We start from the raw sequence: 13,358 nt of genomic DNA, 5'->3' as shown, positions 1-13,358 counted from the left end.
ATAATTACGCTGTGCATGTACAAATGAAGACCAGTATAAGCATCGCAAAGGGCCTCTGATACAATATAGACAGTTGACAATTCAAAAGAGGTCGATATTTCGGCAACTTAACTCTGGAACAACTCGACGCGCAGCAATGTAAGTGAATGGTGTCCAACGCCCAAATGACAGTGTTTGGAACTATTCCGATCTTCATATCCCGGAAGTAGGCGGTTAAAAGCGCCGCCATTATTTACAACGGAGGTCTATGGGAGTGTCGCAACTCTCTCTCTCTCTATGGCTCTGGCCCTGGGTACTCGGTACCCTTTACCCCCCCAGTCCGACGCCCCCCTACGCCCCTGCCTACAAGTAAACGTGGAGCTTCGTTTTTTTCTGAACGAAAAGCACAATAACGTTTACATTTATCAACAGATTTATGATCTGCGTCTCAAATTAGGCTACTCACAATCTCGCTAGTTAGAACTTGAAAATGATTCATTGTCATTAGAAATTGTGAAAACTCACGCTTGTCAAGCATAGATTTGGTTAAAAGTTCTTGGTTAAGTTTTTCATTGTTGTTCTTGAATCACGCCATAGGATGCCACATAGTTTCATATGAATGTAAAGATAATTTGCAGATCAAAACTTTAATCTAGAGCATTTATCTTAAGGCCCTTTTCATTTTTACAATTTATTTCTGTGTTGTTGCCCCCTAACATTATGCTTACAGTTTAAAACACACGTTTATTTTATTATTCAAAACAACACGACTTTAGGTATAGAATATCTTATCGTAAAAAAACATAAAATTGTCTCTTCATTTTAAATGGACTGCATTATGTTTACTTCTGTCTGTCTACTTAAAAATGTGTTTAATTTAATTTAAAAGCATTTTACATATTTCTATGTAGACTAATTATATAAAACTACACTATCATCAGTACACCTAGTTATACAAATCAATTAGATCAATGCATTTATGTCCAAATAGAGAAAGATTGGGCTTAAAATATTATCCTGTGGTGACCTCTAGTGGACAACATGAATATCACATCTTGGACCCCTAATTATAAAATAATCCTTAAATGGATCCAGTAAAACATTTACCCCCGGTTTCACAGACAAGGTTTTAGCTAGTCCCAGACTAAAATGCATGTTTGAGCTGTTTAACTGAACGCAACTTGCACTGATATCTCTCTAAATATGTCAGTGTCATTGCTTTGTCTCAAGATTCACAACACTGTGTTTAGAGCACTACTAAGCTACTAAAATGCCCTAATTGAACTAAGGCCTAATCCTAGTTTATTCTAAGCCCTGTCTGTGAAACCGGGCCTTACAGTTATGAATAGCCTCCCCCTTTCCAGCTCTGGCTCGACTAACTTACAAATACACTTCATCTGGAACATAGGCCTATGGCTCTTTCTAAAGAATAAGGGGAGCCATTATTCTAAAGCCTTTATAAAGCATTCAGAGGCAGAGGAGACTTGGAGGAAAGGGAGGCAGACCTTAGATCCATTCCATCATTGGCTGTTCTTCTAGCGTTCTTCCCCATGCGAGGCGTATCAGACAGACATTAGTATATATACTTAACTGCACAAGAAACTGTAACTTTTATATTTGTTGGATTGTGTATACTGTATAAGAAAAACTAAGAGGATCTTATGATTTGATCTCTGCTAAGTTTGTTTGACTTGTAGTATACTATATTTCTCCAATAAAACACATTAACTGACAAGTTATGTGTTTTAACACATAACTTGTACACAAAACAAACTAGCAAAACAAACTAACACAAAACAAATTAACTGACAAGATGTTAAATTAGAATTGAATTATGTTATGTTAAATGCCATGTTAAATTGGAATTAAATTAAATTAGAAAGGATAAGTCTGGATCTGTGACCTATTAAAAATAACAAAATTAGTGTTTTTCATGCGCAAATAGCAGCATAAACAACATGAGGATTCATCATCACGCAGTGTAGCACTTCTGTGAACGGAGAAAAAGGTGCTTGGGTGTTGACTTTGATTAAAATAATCATGCACATAAATGGAAATACATGAAACCATTTCTATAATATTGTGGGAGCTGTGTGTGAGGCTAGTAGACCATATTTTGTACGCACTGATAAGAAATGTAATAGTAAGCCAGGGTGGAAAAAGTATGTGTCTGGATGCATACTGAAGCTAAGAAAGCATTTATAAGGCATGGAATTAGCAGGTATAGGCCCAGACAGGGGACTCTTCTGGAACAAAAAAAAAATGGACAAATGCTAGGTATAAATATGCAGTTCGATATGTCTGTAAACATGAACACATGATGAGAGCAGACTCAATGGCAGACAATCTGTTACATAATAATATAAACGGTTTCTGGAAGGATGTAAGAGCATCAAATTGGAATGATGTGATATTACCAAGCTCTATAGATGGTGTCTCTGGATCAGGGAATATAGCTGAACTGTGGAGATGTTGGGCATTACAACTAATGAAGTTTATGAAGCAATAATGCAGCTCACAGACAGGAAAGCCAGTGGATTGGATCAAATTACTGCAGAACACCTAAAGTTTGCGAGCCCTAGGGTTGCGGTTCTTCTTGCCATTTGCTTTAATGGTTTGATAAAACATGGACTGTTGCCAGAGTCTATGTTGTCGGTAGCATTAGTACCTGTTGTTAAGGATAGGGCTGGCAAGCTGGGAAGTCTGGATAGCTAGACCAATTGCGTTGGCTAGTGTGTTATCAAAAGTTCTGGAAAGAATTCTATTAGATCGATTAGGTGTATATTCAGTTACCACAGATAATCAATTTGGCTTTAAGGCACAGCACAGCACTGACTTGTGTATACATTGAAAGAAAGTTGTATAAAAGACAAAATGTATCTGTTATAATTGGCTTTATTGATGCCTCTAAGGCTTATCAAAAGGGGTGTGCCTAATAGCATACTAGGAATTTTGGTATATTGGTATGCTAATCAGACTATGACAATAAAATGGAGTAATAGTGTCTCAGCGCCTTTTAGGGTTGGTAATGGTGTGCGGCAGAGAGGTCTACTTTCACCAGCCCTTTTTAATGTTTAAATGAATGAATTGTCCGAACAATTAAGTGATTGTAAGACTTGATGCATGTTGAGTAATATTTTAATCAATCATCTTATGTATGCTGACGATCTAATTTTTTCTCCAAGTATAGTGCTGGCTTTCAACAGATGCTAAATGTATGCTCTGATTATGGGATTAAATATGATGTGCAATATAATGCAAAGAAGAGTGTTGCCAAAAGGGGATAAGGACCTTCATTTCCTGATTTTTATTTGTCAGGGCAAATACTAAATATATGCACTAAAACAAAATATTTGGGACATATCATTAATGATGAAATGTATGATACTGACGATATGTTATACTGTACTTCTTTTTATACTGAATTATATAAAAAAAACCAGTGCAAGTAATCTATTTTGTATGTCAAGAGTAAAAACCTTTATGACTTTACTGAGAAATTTGATGTATAAATGTATTTGTCGGCTGGATAATTCACAGAATGCTGTTGTCAAACCCTAAGCTAAGTGTGGTGCGATACCAGTCATCTGAGAAAGTATTGGCATAATTGTCTATTTTAAATGTTTTGTATTGGATTTAATTTTGTGTTGATGTTTGTTTTCTTTCTAATGGACCTTGAGTCTGGAAATAAAGCTGAATTGAATGTAAACTTATGCTTTTCCTGCCTGTGTAACTGCCTGCCCTAACTATTGTTTAGGCCTACAAGTTATAAGTATAAAACCTATATGGAAAGCCGGTTAAAGGGATAGTTCACCCACAAATTATAATTCTGTCATCATTTACTGACCCTTAAGCTGTTCCAACCCTGTATGAGTTTCTTTCTTCTGTTGAACACAAAAGAAGATATGATTCAATTCAATTTGAAGAATGTTGGTAACCAAACAGTCGATGAGCCCTATTGACTTCCATAGTATCTGTTTTTCCATACTATAATGGGAGTCAATGGGGCCTGTTTGGTTGCCCAGATTCTTCAAAATATCTTCTTTTGTGTTCAAGCAAGGAAGATTTAAAAGACCAATCCGCGTCACCTGAATTCACAAATCATGAAGAATCAATGACATGAGATATGTCTACGACATCGCACTGCTGATTTAGAGCCAAAAGAAATCTGAATTTTAAACCGCAAATTATCTTTAGGAAACTGCGGTCATTTAAACCCTGCCCACTTGGATCTGGTTCGACCTCCGCTTAAACTTGCACATAACAATCCAGGAAGTGTCAGTCATGGACCTGTTGCACCTTTACGAGTGGATCGATATCAAAAGTATTTTGATATTTTCGTGTGTGTTTTTATTGCTGAGTGATTATATCAGAAATAAAGCGCCGAAGAACTTTCCTCCTGGACCATGGTCTCTGCCGATAATAGGAGACCTTCATCATATCGATTCTAGTAAGATTCATCTTCAGCTTGCAAAGGTTAATACAATTCCAGTTAAATCTAGCTAAATGTATTCTTGTGTGAAAATCTGTGAAAACGCAAAGCCTAACGTTAGCAGTTAAAAGATTATGATTGCTGCAAACGTTAATCTCGTCTGACGAAAATGATAGGCCCATGGCTGAGTGTTTAACAAAGACACTTTGTGACGCATCATAATGATAATTCAACTATTTTAATTAAACATAATTTTATACATAAATGAAAATATGACGAGAAAAAATAACACTGAAATATGGAAAATGAAAGAGTATGCTAAGTTTCCGCGCAAGCGATATCCTGATTCTGAACTGCATGGTGATGATTTTAACAGCTAACGTTATAACTGTTATATCCACAACATTCATACAATTATACCTGCAAAAATGATCAAGCGAGAGAATGTGTATTTGAGTGTTCTGTTCAGAATGAGTAACTCGAGCTGTGAATAAGCCGTTGCCGTAACGGAGTCTTTCCCGTTATGTTCTGTGTTCCCCATATATTTATATAAGGCAATTGGCAAATAATGAACGCATGATAAAGAGTGCAATGTTGACTGGGTCAGAGATCAAGTGCAAGTGCTGTGCACACATATTTCAGCTCCTCCTCTCTGCACGTCTAACGGGTGGAGGGATATTAGGGTGTGGTTGGATATAGATATCCTACTCCACCCATTAGGGCCCAAATTACATTCAGAGATGGGAGCTAGACCTCCTGCGAGGAGGAGCGAATGTAATTTGGGCCTAATGGATAGAGCTAGAATATCTAACCACACCCTAACCCAACTCATAACTCAATCCTTCCACCCATCAGACGTCCAGAGAGTTAGAGTTGGAGCTGGACGTCATTTGACTGCAGTGAGCACCACTTGAACAAATATGCTCCCTGCACCATAACAATGAGCTATGTAGTGGAATATCCCAAACATGTAAACAGTCAGTATGAATGCATGAATAATGAAAAAGGAACAGTTAATTTCTAAAATAGAAGATAATACTAAAGTATAGCCTACTTATTATTAGTTCTGACAAAATTATTTTCAGCTAGTCAGGCTGGGAATGAAACGGTCTGGCTAAAACTAGTTAAACCAGCTAGCCAGGGTTTAAATGAATAAATCTTGAAGTAATAAACATGTCTGAATTGTTTAATATATAAAATGTGTCTAAAACTTTTAATATATACTTCTAATATTTTACAGTTTGCAGAAAAATATGGCAAGATTTTCAGCCTTAGAATTCTTGGACCAAGAATTGTTGTGTTGGATGGATATAAACTAGTGAAGGAGGTCTATACACAACAGGGTGATAACCTCGCTGATCGACCCTCACTACCTTTATTTTATGACATCATTGGAGACAGAGGTCAGTTTAATATCAGAATGATAAATTGATGGTTTAACATTTCACCATAAATTGTCAGTAATCTATTAACTGGGTTTGTTTTGTGTACAGGTTTAGTTATTGCCAGTGGCTATAAATGGAAGCATCAGAGGAGATTTGCACTCTCAACTCTTCGAAACTTCGGATTGGGAAAGAAAAGTTTAGAGCCATCCATCAGTTTTGAGTGTTGCTTTCTGAATGAAGCCATTTCAAATGAACAAGGTATTTACTGAGGCTTGTTGACTGAAAATAATTGACAATTGCATTTGAAATTGCAAGCACAGTGTGATTTACAACAACTACTGTTCCAGGGCGACCGTTTGACCCTCGCTTTCTGCTGAACAATGCTGTCTCAAATGTGATCTGTGTCCTTGTGTTTGGTAATCGATTTGAATACAGTGACCATGACTTCCAGTCTCTGTTGAAGAACATCAGTGAAGCTATTTATCTGGAAGGAGGGGTCTTTGCTCAAGTAAACATTTTCTCATTTTACCAAGTTAACTTAGCTTTCTTTCACTGCTCATGTAGTTTTTGTTTTAATTTCTTTAGCTTTATAATATGTACCCATGGCTCATGCGGCGACTGCCTGGACCGCACAAGAAAATTATTGCTCTGTGGAAAGAAGTGATTGGCTTTGTTCGAGAGAAGGTGAATGTACACAAAGCGGATTATGATCCATCAAATCCTCGAGACTACATCGACTGCTTTCTTGCCGAGATGGAAAAAGTAAGACCCTTTTTTGGGGGGGAGGGGGGAGGAGGTTGTCAGTAAGTGAGCTGCTTACGGGTAATAATAATGTATATGGCTATTGAATTGAAATGCCACTCATTCATGTTGTTTAGCTTAAGGACGACACAGCCACTGGGTTTGATGTGGAGAACTTGTGCATCTGTACTCTGGATCTGTTTGTAGCGGGAACTGAGACCACCTCTACCACTCTGTACTGGGGTCTTCTCTACATGATAAAATATCCTGAGATACAGGGTGAGTGCTTACTGTGAGAAATGACATTCATATGCACATTAAAAGTAATACGTACTCAAACTCCCTCTAAATTTGGTATCTTCAGCCAAAGTTCAGGAGGAGATCGATCGTGTTGTGGGAGGGTCACGGCAGCCATCTTTATCAGACAAGGACAGCATGCCCTACACCTGTGCCGTCATTCATGAGATACAGAGGATTGGAAATATTATCCCCTTAAATGTGGTCCGGGCTACTGTGGAAGATACTCAGATAGGAAAATACTCTATCCCAAAGGTGCATGGGCCTAATAATGTTTAAAGTATTGTGAGAATGTGAACTTGAGCAGAACCTGTTAGTTTAAGCACATTAAGAGTAGTGTGTATAATTTTAGTCTTGTTACGCCTCTTGTGGTTCTGTAGGGCACAATAGTGACCGGCAGTTTGACATCAGTGCTATTTGATGAGTCAGAGTGGGAGACGCCTCACTCTTTTAACCCGGGTCACTTCCTGGATGCTGAGGGCAATTTCAGGAGGAGAGATGCCTTTTTACCTTTTTCTCTAGGTATAGGCCACAAAAGTAATCCAAATATATATACATTGATGATGCTGTACAAGGCCCCCCCATTATAATTACCCATAATTTTCTCTGATTTTCAGGAAAGAGAGTGTGTCTTGGGGAGCAGCTGGCACGGATGGAGTTGTTCCTGTTTTTCTCCTCTCTGCTGCAGCGCTTAATTTTCTCTTCACCAGCGGGTGTGGAGCCCAAATTGGATTTTAAACTGGGGGCCACGCACTGTCCTCAGCCATATGAATTGTGTGCAGTGCCACGCTAAAACAAGCAACACACGTAATTTTATACATTTCAGTAATAAAAATAAAAAATCTGATTTTAAAATAGAACCCAATATGTGTATCTCTAAAAGTTGCTGGGTTCTTACATGCTGGTCTGTTTTAGATCTTTCTTGGTTGGTTGGATGCAGACTGGTTAGTTGGTTAGTTATACAAGTTATATGATACAAAAAGGTCTTACAAAATAAATCACTATTGGAAACAAGAAGGATAATTACCATAAGTCATAAAGGGAAACAAATTAAATGGCAACTTTTCTTAGAATTGGCAACACTTTTTCTTAAAAAGTGTTAAATTCACTTGTATAAAATTTAAGGTCATAAAAAGTCTTAAATGGTATAACGAAGATAATTGATAATCCATTTTAAGTTGTCTCAAATTTGGGGACGGAAAAAACAGGAATAATGGCGTGAAATAATTATTGACATGGTGATTATTAAACTTCTAAAGACAATGATTTAATTAAATAAATGTGATTGTAAGTAATAAATAAATAATGAATAATACATAAAGTGTTGAATATTTCTCTAAAGTGCAGAAATAAAGTTTAGCAACAGTGTGCAAGCCAGCTGGTTGTCTATGATCTGAGCTATTATGATGACATTCTTGTTATATACATATGTATTTCTTCCATAAATACATCCATACAGGAAGTGTATCAGATATATAGCTTCCCTATATACCAGGATAACCAAGATAAGAGACTCCCCTGATATCATTAACAGCATAGTTAATGATATGCTAAAGCCAGCCCGCACATTAACGTAATTGGTTACAACGTAGTTTGTGACGTAGAGATCACTGGTGATTTCAAACTGCATTTTTTCACTTAAGTTTTAAGGAGAAGATACTCAGCAATGGTGTTGACTTATGAATTTGCACATAGTTTGACAAACACCAGGGTTAAAAACACCCTGCTCTGGATACACACGGGAACAAATGCGTTATGGATGATGATCACATAAAACTAGGAAAAGGAAAAAAGTTTATTTATTTTTAGGTTTATTGACTTTCATCACTGATGAATATGGCGTGTAGAAAGATCACATAGGCAACTATACTAGAAAAGCATCATTACATCACTACAGGGGTTCCACCAGCACTTGCCGAGAAATCCGGATCATGAACAGTTTGCAATCGGATCAAAACATGCCGAACCGTGTTTAAGAGGAGCTGTGTTTAACCTATCCTCACATTTCTCAGAACACAATAGTGGGAAAACACTGAATGTGTTAAAAGGTCTGTAATCATTAGGTTGAATCACAAAATTTCACTTCTGAATTATAGCAAATCAAAAAAGCAGGATAGAGAGGCTGAGTGAATGTGGTGTGGACTCTGTGAATGAGGGTCATTGTGTCAGAGACGCTGTAGTAGGACAGAGTTCCTGCACCGTGATCCACATACACTCCTATTCTAGAGGAGATGGGGTCTGCAGGGAGTTCAGTCAGTTTGTAATTGTGACCGAATGAGCAACCGGAGTCAGAGCAGATTAAACACCAAGACTGATTATTACAGCCAAACTCATAGTCATCTCCCCATCCCTTCCTTTTAATATTCTTATATGACAGTGTTATATCCACGATACCACTCCACTCAACCTCCCAGTAACAGCGTCCACACACACTCTCTTTACTCAACACCTGACACAAATGAGTAAATCTGTCTGGATGATCAGGATACCGCTGGGCTTTTTTTATGTTAGTAACCACTCTGTTCAACTCAGAGAGCCTGAGGTATTTATGGGCTGAGTCTGAATTGAGAGTGAACCGCTGGTAATCTGAAAACCAAACACATTTCAATCAGTAAATCTGAATGGCAATCATTAACACAGCAAATAAGCTTTTTTCATGTTTTCATCAATGTAATGTGATTGATGATGTGCAATAATGCAATCAAGAAAACACTGAAATAAAAAATAAAAACTTTTTATTTGTTATAAATTAAGCAGTGTTATTGGGTTAACCTAAATATTACACTAATTGTACTATATTTTAGAGACTAAAGGCCCGTACACGCCGGGACGAATTTCGCGCGCGATATTCGCCGACGTTTAACGCCTCGTGACTAAACAAAGGGCGCCAATGTGAGTGTGCACACCGACGCGAAAAACGGCACGCGTAAAAGCGTAATTTTTTTTTTAAACGCCTCTGGTTCGTTTTTTTGGTTTGACACGCCGCGTCAAAAACTATCCGACCAATGAGATTGGCGCTTTTGCTCACGTGTCTGGAGCTTCTGAAGTTACAGTAAAACACTACTTGGGGGCGCTCAAACACAAAATGGTCTTGCCGAGCACACATACGTAACAGCGAAGAAGATATACGCCAAGTAGCGTCTGACTCTACACTGCCCATAGACAGACACTGCCGGGAAGAAATGACGAGGAAGATGCAAGGCAAGATGAATGTAGAGCTGCTGGTCTCGTTGGTGTCGGAATAAAGAACTATATGACAAACGCGACAGCGACTACAAACATCTTGTTAAAAGAGAACTGTTATGGAGTGGTGTTGCAGAGTATAGACTGTTATGGAGTGGTATTGCAGAGTATAGACTGTTATGGAGTGGTATTGTATTTCTGTTTTACATTAAGCGCCATCTAATGTCAGGGAATGAATTTGCATGTTCACTCGGCTCATTGTCAGCGAAAATCGCTTGGGTGTGAACACAAAAAACGCTGGCGAATAACGCGCGCCGATATTCGTCCCGGTGTGTAAGGGCCTTTAGATTGTATTGTCTGTAAAGTTTTTTTTAAACTTTAATCTTTAGCAAGTGTACCACATGTAAAATGTATTTTAGATATTTACTCAGAAATAATTGTTTTTTATTCTTTTTGATAAAACAACTGTTTTGGCTTTCTCTCCATTCTCCCCTTTCTGTGTGTGCGCGCTCATGTTTATGAAAAAAACTTACATTGTAGAAACTCATTCCTGCTGTCGTATTCAGGGGTGGGAATCACCTCGATGTATCTCACTGTGCAAACCAACAGACAATGTACATCTTCAATGTAAAAATATTTAATTTCCATCCTGTATTTTAACGCATTGTGTATAAGGATTATATTGTTTTTATGATGTTCATTATATTGATGTTATATTGACGAGAGTAAAGGCAAAAAATACTTTACCTATTCTACATAAGTTTTCTTTCTCTTCTTTAAAAGCATGCTGCAGCTTCTCTTGCAACTGAGAGACAAAAGTTCTTAAATCATCAAAAGAAAGACGAGAACTGACGCTGGACGAGTCTGTAGATCCAGGAGGGACAGAGAGAGACTGGAAACTCTACACAGACACAAAGACAAACAGAAGGAAAATCAGATTCCTGCTTCTTAAAACACAACATTCTGTTTTTCAGATCTTTGTTACCTGGAGGAAATGGATGTGATCATCTGTGTGTGAAAGCTGCTCCAGCTCAGTGTCTCTCCTCCTCAGATCCTCAATCTCCTGCTCCAGTCTCTTCAAGAGTACTTCAGTTTGACTTATAAGAATCTTCTCCTGGTCTCTGATCAGCTGTGTCACCTCAGAGCGGCTTCTCTCAATGGAGCGGATCAGCTCAGTAAAGATCCTCTCACTGTCCTCCACTGCTGCCTGTGCAGAGCGCTGTTAGGACACACACACAGAGACGCATTAGAACCAGTCCATTCACTCAGCTCTTACTGGTCCCTCACACAGCCTGTTCCCCACAGTGGGCTTCAGTGGGACTGAAAGAGCTCCAGCACTGGCTCCTCACGGACTGAGACTGACTGGAGGAGAGTCCTAACTGAGTCTGAAACAGCTCTTCCAGCAGTTCTTCTGCTCTAAACTCACCTTGTGAGACTCTACAGCCTCTCTCAGCTCCTTGAGTTCCTTCTGTCTCTCCTCGATTCTCTGCTGGAAGTTTATCTTGGTCTCTTCCAAGTGATTCTGTAGGGGAAAAAATGACAGTAACACTGTCTGACAGTTTGTTGTGGACATATGGGATTTCTTAATTCTAAATTTGAAATCTAGTTCCTATTTATCCATTCATCTACACTGATATCTACACTGCAAAGGTAGATATATTGCAATGGCACTTTTTGGGGGATGGGGAGGCATATCATTAAGGAGGAAATACGTTTACTCTTTGCTCTTGCTTCATACCTGTTTCTCAGTCCTCTCTTCAACAGGCGATACAGTATCATGGGTTTTGTGTTCATTCGCCATACACAGCATGCACACACAGATCTGGTCAGTACGACAGAACATTTCCAGCAGTCTGTCATGTAGAGGGCAGATCATCTCCTGCAGTCTTTCAATGGCATCAGTCATTTTATGTCGCTTTCTTGAGTGAAATTCCTCGTGACGTTCAAAATGAGTCTGACAGTAAGATTCCAGACACACCAGACAGGACTTGATGGCTTTGTTTTTGTCCCCAGTACAGACGTCACACTCCACATCTCCAGGTTCAGTGTAATAGTGATCAAGTTGATCGTTTTGTAGTTTTCTCTTCCTCAAATTCTCCACCACTTCAGCCAGCATGGTGTTTTTACCTAAAACAGGTCTTGTAGTGAAGCTCTGTCTGCACTGAGGGCAGCTGTAGACTCCCTTCTGATCGTCCTGATCCCAGTAGCCTGTGATACAGATCATACAGTAACTGTGTCCACAGGGAATAGTCACTGGATCCTTCAGTAGATCCAGACAGACTGAACAGTTGAACTGATCCTGAGCCACTAAAATACTGGATTCTGCCATTGTATTGTAAGCCAACACAGACAGAGATAAGCCTACAATAACCGAAAGACAAATACGTTTCGTTTTCCTGATCTAAAAAGTATAAGTAGTTTCCTGCTTCTGTGTTTGAGAGACATATGTAGTTCGTTGATCGTATCTGTTTTGAACAACCGTCTTCTTCTTTTGTTTTCTAGCGGTTGGCAAACTTTAGGTGCATTTCCGCCACCTACTGGGAAGGAGTGTAAAGCCCAGAAGAAGAAGAAAAAGACAACTAAATCCTTCTAATCAAATCTGTATCGCAAATATTTTAACAGAATATCATACAACCTTAATGGTTTCTGTGCATTCTGAAATATAATGCTGTTTTCTGTCCATAATATGGAGCCAAATCAGTCTCATTAATAATTCACGCAAAAAAACTTGATTCACACATGCATAGACAATTTTACATGCATAAAACCAAATTCACGTGCACAAAAAATCAATTCAACTTAATACATCATCTGTCTCGGAAATCTGAAATACAAAGCTACATAATATATGCAGCTTAAAACAAAACATAGATGTCTCCTATGTATGCACATCATTACATACATTATGATAATCGTCAGTTGAATGTGTGGTGGACAGGACATGAAAATCCATCAATACTAAAAATAAATGTTTATGTTCACACGTGGACTAAACAGCTATTAATAAACTATTGCTTCAACTGATCATTACCTTCTTTAACTTCAGTAAATACACAGAAATGAACCGATCAACTGCACATCTCTGCTTAGCCAACTGTGGTCGAAAGCTGATGACGTAACATGCAGGTAGGCACATTGCAAGGCAAGTTTATTTATATACCAAATTTCATACACAATGACTCTGGCACGGACACCACTTTCTCCGGCACGGACACCAACGTCTCCGGAACGTACACCAACAACTCCGGCACGGACACCGGCACGGTTACATGATTAAAAATGTAGAAGAAGTTAAATACCTAGGTGTGATCTTGGATCCTGTACTAAATTTTAAAAATCAT

General features: G+C 38.5%; 2 protein-coding genes across 3 annotated transcripts; one reads left to right on the top strand and one right to left on the bottom strand.

The window, feature by feature from the left end:
- Positions 1–4,211: 4,211 nt before the first annotated feature.
- LOC309501464 (cytochrome P450 2J3-like) lies at positions 4,212–8,202 on the top strand. 2 transcript variants are annotated; one of them, XM_082173583.1, is made up of 9 exons: positions 4,212–4,455; positions 5,652–5,814; positions 5,905–6,054; positions 6,144–6,304; positions 6,382–6,558; positions 6,675–6,816; positions 6,902–7,089; positions 7,215–7,329; positions 7,454–8,202. In XM_082173583.1, the coding sequence occupies exons 1-9, from the start codon at positions 4,264–4,266 to the stop codon at positions 7,570–7,572; spliced, it is 1,407 nt and encodes a 468-aa protein (XP_082029709.1). In that variant the 5' UTR covers positions 4,212–4,263; the 3' UTR covers positions 7,573–8,202. The 2 variants fall into 2 exon arrangements, with proteins under 2 accessions (XP_082029709.1, XP_082029708.1); XM_082173582.1 differs by having other exon boundaries at positions 7,215–7,356; positions 7,452–8,202.
- Positions 8,203–8,628: 426 nt separating this feature from the next.
- LOC309501456 (E3 ubiquitin/ISG15 ligase TRIM25-like) lies at positions 8,629–12,529 on the bottom strand. Its single transcript, XM_082173572.1, has 6 exons — positions 11,756–12,529; positions 11,444–11,539; positions 11,003–11,236; positions 10,765–10,918; positions 10,551–10,610; positions 8,629–9,420 (listed from the first exon to the last, which is right to left on the bottom strand). Exons 1-6 carry the CDS (start codon positions 12,344–12,346, stop codon positions 8,894–8,896), a joined length of 1,662 nt encoding a protein of 553 aa, XP_082029698.1. The 5' UTR covers positions 12,347–12,529; the 3' UTR covers positions 8,629–8,893.
- Between the last annotated feature and the right edge of the window lie 829 nt (positions 12,530–13,358).

Source organism: Leuciscus leuciscus (assembly GCF_965113295.1).
Source record: "Leuciscus leuciscus genome assembly, chromosome: 6".
Lineage (NCBI taxonomy): Eukaryota > Metazoa > Chordata > Actinopteri > Cypriniformes > Leuciscidae > Leuciscus > Leuciscus leuciscus.
The sequence above is the reverse complement of the archived record's forward strand: the minus strand, read 5'-3'. Positions and strand labels throughout refer to the sequence as shown.